The sequence below is a fragment of the Limulus polyphemus genome, unplaced genomic scaffold, assembly GCF_000517525.1.
Source record: "Limulus polyphemus unplaced genomic scaffold, Limulus_polyphemus-2.1.2 Scaffold1420, whole genome shotgun sequence".
Lineage (NCBI taxonomy): Eukaryota > Metazoa > Arthropoda > Merostomata > Xiphosura > Limulidae > Limulus > Limulus polyphemus.
In genome coordinates, this window is record NW_013667030.1 from 132,028 (window position 1) to 139,954 (window position 7,927).

At 31.0% G+C, this 7,927-nt stretch overlaps 1 protein-coding gene across 2 annotated transcripts in view; it reads right to left on the minus strand.

The window, feature by feature from the left end:
* The window catches only part of LOC106463479 (attractin-like), a 110,620-nt gene that overhangs the window by 45,248 nt on the left and 57,445 nt on the right, over nt 1–7,927 (minus strand). For both annotated transcript variants that reach the window (XR_002611504.1, XM_013923518.2), the window contains exons 12-13: nt 2,932–3,081; nt 1,733–1,851 (exon numbers count right to left, since the gene is read on the minus strand). Coding sequence is in view for 1 of the 2 variants with exons in the window: in XM_013923518.2 (XP_013778972.1) it covers nt 1,733–1,851; nt 2,932–3,081 (269 nt within the window). In the remaining variant the exon portion in view is untranslated. The remainder of the gene's footprint in view (nt 1–1,732; nt 1,852–2,931; nt 3,082–7,927) is intronic.

Sequence of the window (7,927 nt, forward strand, 5' to 3'; positions counted from 1 at the left end):
TCTCTGTGGAAAGTGAATAATGCAATGTATGTTCTCTGTGGAAAGTGGATAATGCAATGTGTATTCTTTATGTATTCTCTATGGAAAGTGAATATCGCAATGTATATTCTCTAAGGAAAGTGCATTTGAGAGTTGAACTTCACACTTTACATTATCAAGTTACTGTGACAAACTTTTGTATCTAAAGTTATATTTTCTTATTTGTTGCTCATTTCAAGTAAGATCATTTTTTTAAGTAAATCACTGCTCTATATACAACATATATATATATGAATCAGTATCTCTGTGGTTGCATAATAAAACAGTTTTATGTTTGCTAATGAGTTGAAAGAGTTTTTAGTCTATACCCATGTCTATGGTAGTAGACATATATGGAAAACAATTTGTCAAATAGTGTAGATGTGTGAATAAGGATGATAAAACAGTCTACACTGAAAAAAGTACAAGACCAAATACAGATACTCGTTTGTTAATTTTATGGTGATTTTAGGGGGAAAACTAAATTCCTTAAACTTCTACTGTAAAACAGGGGCACTGTGAAATTGTATACAGATAGTAATCAAACTTTATATCAGAGTAATTTATGATGCTTAGAAAATACACAGGTTCAAAAATTCAATTTAAGACAAAAATACAAAACCCTATGACCCAAGCACTTTTGAAAGGTGGACCATTTTCAAAACTAAAGCTAATAGAGAAATACAAGAAGCTTAATGGATTGTCACTTTAATTACTGTTCAACTTTGTGAAATAAATCTGGATTCTGGAATGTTATCTTCAGCCATTAGTTAGTTCTATCAGAAAATTAAGTTATTTCCTTTTTCATGTGTGGTGTGAATTCTAATCTTTGTTAATATTTATGATCATTTACCACATTTGATTTTTATCTTTTTTCCTTCTATCTACTTAACATTTTATTTTTAAATAATCTTCATATCACATCTTTATTTTACTTTATCAATATTCATTTTTCCTTTTTAAAAGAAAACCTCTCTAACCGCTTTATATCTATCATTCTAGTTTCCTGGTTTATCTCACAATGGAAATGACACACACTTGCAACAATACATTGAAAACTATTCAAAACACTTTTAGGCTGTCATGGTGGGCTGCCATGACAGCACTCCATCTTTTCTCACACTTAGCTTTACCTGGTCGTTCCTAGTTTTCCCCTGATGAAGAAAGGTCCACCTTTCAAAAATGCTAAGGTTACATAGTTTTTTATTTTCACAGCATAACATTTTTCCCATTGTAATACTCATTAGTACTCTGTTATTAATACTTTACCACGATATAGTTGCTCAGTATGGGTAAGAAACTGCAACACGTATTACCACCTCCTCTATATAATAATCTTTCAATTCAAGTGCACTGACCATTTTACATATTCAGTTTGATTAAAAATCTCAGCCTTAATTCTATTTTATTTTGGGGTCAATTACATTTATAACTTTAACACTGTGATAGGAACTTAAATGTAATAGTACGGCTTATTGTGTTAGAAGCTTGAAGGTATAAGTCACATTTCTGTAGATCAACTGTCATATTATGCCAATTCAATGTGATATGATTGACATATTTTGTCTGCCAAGTATTACATTTGAGTTCAAGACCTACAGTGACTAATATCCTTTCCTTGCATATGATATAGCCTAAATTGCAACTGTACATAGGTTAAAATGGAAGAGCTCCCTTTTAGGTCAAGTAGATACACCAAATGTAAGTTCCTTACTTTCTGTGACTTTGGACATCGTTTATAGGAGCACAGAGAACCACACCATACACAACCATACGTGTTGGCAAGACAACTGGGGCAGGATGTCAACTTCTCACAAAGGGAAGTGAAATTAACTGATGGAAGAGAAAGAGTACATTAGTTTCATTTCTTAATGATACTACATAACTTCCAGTTTATTCTACAAAAATTGTTAATAACAATCTATACCAAAAACAGCTTGGCTGTAAAAAAAAGAGGGGGAACCAAGAAAAAGTTATTTGTTATACAAGCAGTGACTAAAAGAATTGATATCAGAATGCAGCCAAAGCAACCAATATTATTGGATGCATAATTTAAATTGCTTGCTAAAAAAAGTAAACTCTAGACTTGGTTTAGAATTATTTTGTTATCGTGTTTGTCAATTTTATTGATTATAACACAAGTATGAGTTACTTGTCATTTGGCTGCTTTTGTGCACATTAGTATTGACAATGCTGTTACAATGGGAGAGTTTCAGAGAGGCGACTTTTAAACACAATCATGTCAGTACTGGCTGCATGTTTTGGGGCACACAGACTTACTTTTTCATTGTCCATGAGACTCACTGACATGAGTCTTGATATACAGAAAAATCTGCCACAATTGCATAATAAAATTTAAAAAATCATGAAAATAGCCTTAAAAATAGATATCTTTTGATTTTGATTTTATACAGTTATATTGTAAAATATTATATTCAAACTTCCTTTTTAATCCTATGTTGTTTATGTTACTGCAAAATAATGAAAGGTACAATTAACTGTAACTTTTTGTTATGCTAATAAAATAATAAGCTTGTTAACTTTTAACTTGGAAAAAGTTAGAACACAGTAATAACATATCTAAAACTTGACAAATTTCACTGACAAAATGTCTGAATAAGTCATTAATACAACATGGTTTCGAAATGAATAATATTTCAGATGTTAAAATATTTTATAAATAAACACTAAGAAAGCCAAATTTTTTCAAATCTCGAAAAATAAAACCTTAAGCAAAGTCTTTGTAAAAAATCTATAAAAACCAGCATTACTCTTATATAAAATTATTAATTATATAAATAACTATTTTCTTAATAATGATTATTTCAGTGGAAAAAGAATCATTTGCTCTTTACTGTTAATAATAAAAACTTCCATTCAAGTTTCAACTAAAAGAACAACATTGTTTCTTACTATTCCTTCTATGGCAGGAGAGATGGGATGATTTATATGTTAAGGTATGAAACACTGGTTCACAAGTTTTTTTGTTAAAATTCCACCAACACTTTCGTCCAGGAAGTGACATTTCACAACCTTCAGAAGATTCATTAATCTCACAGCTTCCTGAAAGTTCAAAGATAAAAAGAAAATATTTTCACATGATAGGTAAAGATATTTAAAAATTAAAACATTTTCTGTTACCAACTTTTTTTCTTACTTAATATGAGCAATACTTTCGGTTTTTCACATTCACATTAAATTTACAATTCTTTTTTAATAAAAAATAATAAACATATCAAACGAAAATTGGGTTAAAATACTCAGAGCTTTCTATATTATAACCTACTACATTATATTAGAAAACCAGTTAATACCTACTCCAGATCAAGAAAGCATTACCACCAATACTCTATTTCACTATCAAATATCTCAAGACATTTTAAAACATGTTATTTCATAGTTCATTGCAGTACTACAAAACATGCAACCACTTGATGTATTACAATGCTGTACATGACAGATGTGAAAGGGAGCTTCATAATAAATGTTATGCTTCAAATACTTGTTAATTGATTAGTTTTGGAACTTGGCAGTGACTAAAGCAGCTTATTAACCTTAATATCTAAACGTTGTAGTTGAAAGTTTCTATTTCTCTCTCCTTCTGAACAACAGTATATTTTAATCTGCGATATCCTTTATTGATCTAAAAAACATTTCTTATCTATTTTTTTTTCTCCTTTTTTAAATAAATAAGCCCACTAATGCCATATAAGAAGGTCCACCAAATTTCCATTTATGAATAGTAGTTTCCTTATAGCACATGCTACATGTTTAACACTAGTGGTAAAAATCAAACATTCTGTCATTAGTTTTTCCTGTCTTTTCCACAAAGTAACATGTTTATTTATATATGCATAATGTATAAATCAACATCCTCTTACAAAAAGTGGGTTTTTGATTTTCAATTTCAGGATCTCTTGGTCATCACATATCATTAATAACATTTGCACTGATGTGAAAAATGCTATTTCCTCAATCATAAAAGTACTCTGGTCATGGAAACTTTACTGAGTCAGATATTATTACTTGACGATTTTATAGCCCATGGAACATGAAGGGTAGGATAAGAGGATAATTACAGCCTTGTGTTTGATGGTTTCATAGCCCACGGAACATGAAGGGTAGGATAAGAGGATAATTACAGCCTTGTGTTTGATGGTTTCATAGCCCATGGAACATGAAGGGTAGGATGAGAGGATATTTATAGTCTTGTGTTTGATGGTTTCATAGCCCATGGAACATGAAGGGTAGGATGAGAGGATATTTATAGTCTTGTGTTTGATGGTTTCATAGCCCATGGAACACGAATGGTAGGATAAGAAGATATGCCAGTTTATTTTCTTGACCAAAAAACATGATTCCCTTGACTCAAGGTTTGTATCACCTAGGAAGGTTTATGAACTGTTTTGGTCTCATGCTGAAGCACAACAACCTTGCTTGGGACAAAGAGCATACTGTAGTAATAAATCTTTCTCTAGGTCAGTAGACATAAAGTTTTATTGACAGGAAACTGAAATCATTAGGTGATCATCTTGACAAACAGAAAAACAAACATCACTTCAGTACCAAAACCAATAAATTAAACAAAATTTTGTATATGCAGCTTAGGAAGATGGCAATGAATTTTGGGGGAATATACTACTACCTTGACTACAATTACTTTATTGAAAACAATAATATATGTATGTACACTACTAAACTTAGCAATCATTTTAGGCACTACAAAATCAGTTTTGTACATGTAACCACCTTTGTAGTGGGAAGTTTTTACATACAAGAACAGTAACATGCCTTCCTTCCATTTTCCACTGTTCTCTGCAAATTATTTGAGTCTTTGCTCCTGTTAAATTTTCCTTACTAGTTAGTTGCAAGAACAGTGCTGTCCTTACAGCAACTCCACAACATGAGTTATGAATCTGGACAACCAATACTTACGGTATTTGCACATTATGAATTTGGACCACTAGCTCATTCAGGTGACTGTAGTACTTCCTCAATAAATAAAATGATACTTAACTTGCCTGATAAATTTGGAAATGTGTTCCCAAGCCTGATATATTAATGTGTAAAATTAACTTTTTATATTGGTAATCTTTAGGCAGTTTTACTGTTCAACATCTAAGCTCACTGGTTCAGGTATACTATGCACAACACTATGTCTATCCAGCATCACTAATGTAATACTCAGGTGATACACAAGAGTCTTTAAACATTTTGTATGTCATTACATATTAGTTTGTTTCTTGCCTTTTGCTACTAAAAAACTTTCTGAAAATATCATAAACATTACTTTTAACTAATACTACTGGACATAGTAATTTAACAAGTTTTACATTCCTTTGCTAGTTAATTTATAAAGACACTGAAAAACTGTTAAATGAAATTACATCATTAATCATTATATTACCAATTTTACTTCCCACCTGAAGTCTGTGAAGAAAGAAAATTTTGGGTTAAACTAATAGTAATTATAAGTTTGAGTATTGCAATGCAAAGGTTTAACTTTACTGTAGACTGCCATTCACAGCCAGTTTAGCTAGTTTTTGGTGCAATTTCACATACTTATCGAGGATATTACAGAAGGACTTTAGTACCTTAAATATGTCTGTCTGAAGTTGACATTTTTACCATTATGATGTAGAGGCAGCCAAACATAATAATTAACATTAAAATAAGTTGATATACAATATAATAAAGATTGTTTTATATCCTACCCTTCATGTTCCATGGGCTATGAAACCATCAAACACAAGACTGTCAATATCCTCTTATACAGTTTAAAATATTTCTAAAATATCATTTAAAATAATATGTAGTACAACAGGCATCAGGATGGGTAGACATCATCTACCCCAATTCCCTATCTACACCTTTCAATAGATTCACTGTTTCACCCAAAAATAATGATGCACTAAATACAAATATTTTAAAAATAACTTTAGAGCTGCAAAAGAAAGTCAAGAGAATAAAGACACAAGGTAAGAATAGAAGGTCAAGCAAGTTACTCATTATACTGCTTATTTTAACATTAATTTTACTTGTATTTTTACACTGATTTTCATTGTATCTTGGCCAACCACATCAAAAGTTACCCAACTTGATTCACTATTTGTAAACATTTTCCAGGGGAGAATATATCTGAATACTCCACCTGCATAATTCTCTTCCAACTTTAGCCCTCTTCCCACATCTGTGTGTGGCACAGTATAGTTTCAAGGCTACGGTCATATGTTAAAGGAAATGTTTACAGAGAGAATGCTGAGTGTTTTACAATATGATTCAAGTTTGGCCAAAACATTAACAGTAAACACTTATGTAAACTGACTAACCATAAATGTCTTTTTCTTCTCTCTGAATACAACGTATACATTCAGGCATTACATTTTCCTACAAAACTTCATTGAACACTTGATTAATGTAGCAAACCACTTTTGCTTTTCATATATCAAGATTAACTGCTGCAATGACTATGAAACAACATCATAGTATGTATTAAATTGGTACTTTCTAAATGGACAAAGAAGGTTGCATGCTTCGGTTTATCACCTTCTTGTTCAAAATATTATACTAATCCAATAGACTTTTGTTTTAAGGATAAATGTTGGAAAACAAAAATTAATATTGCATCCTTAATAATTAACAAAAACATGTCAACTTAAAATGCATCCATTTATGTCAAAGTGGAAAGAAAAGAATTTGTACAAATAAAAATTTCTGTTTATTATAATGTTAAAAAAACCTTCTCAGCATTACATTTCTCATTAATGGTAAGCTCGAGCCTACATATGGTGTTTATTTCCTTAATATGAAAATTCCTTTAATGATGTCAAATTGCTGCAGACTGACTGGGGTTTGACAGATAGATGGTGGTCACAGTATTTAAATCACTGAGCTTGACTTTATCATTAGCTCAAGTTCACAACTTCCTGACAGTATTGTCAATATAAACTCCAGATTACATTACAGACAACTATAGAGATAATAGAGAGAGCATGATGACCTCTTGAAATCTGATATTTATTGTTAAGTTAGAACTGTGCAGAAATAATAAATCTTATTTGTAATTGAAGATACAACTTTGAACTTAGTCTATAGATATTATTATGTATTTGGAAAGAATAAGTTCCCCAATAAAGAAACTGCTCATATTTAACTTCACATGTGGTAAGTTTGTGTGTTTGTTGTTGCATACACTGTGTGATGAACTGAGCCACTAAGTTGTTAACTTTTTATTGATAAATTTTTCACTCTTCCAGCAAAATGGATTCAAAGTTAGTTATTTTAAAGGCTCTGGTAGTAAATAGAGCTAGTAGGTTACATTTAAAAACTTTCAGCTATGAAATTACTAAAATGTGTATATCAACCAATACAAGTAGATTTGATAAACCCCTATTTTAAAGCCCTGATTACTATTAAGAACTAGTGTATTTAAGTATGGTAGTTTATGTTCTTACTTATGTTCTACAGAAGCTAAGTGTGAGGATGATGACTGCTTAAGTAATGCTGAAATTCTGAAACGTGCAACTTCCAAAAAAACAGGAAATGTAATATTAACATTTACTGTACTGAGTTTGTTTTAGTACGAAACTACACAACTGGCTACCTACACTCAAATTTACTGTAATGAGTTTTAGTACAAAACTACACAACTGGCTACCTACACCCAAATTTACTGTAATGAGTTTTAGTACAAAACTACACAATTGGCTACCGGCAGTCTTTTCACCATGTATTGAACGGTTTAGATGCAACAGATATCTTATCTTCCTGATAACACATGAAAATGTTATCCAGGTTGGGAGCATGAGAAACTCCTTGCATAAGCCATCTCTATAATCATAAATAGTGTCATTACAAATAAAATGGGTTTCTTTATCACAAACAACAAATGAAACATGTGTCTTGGGAT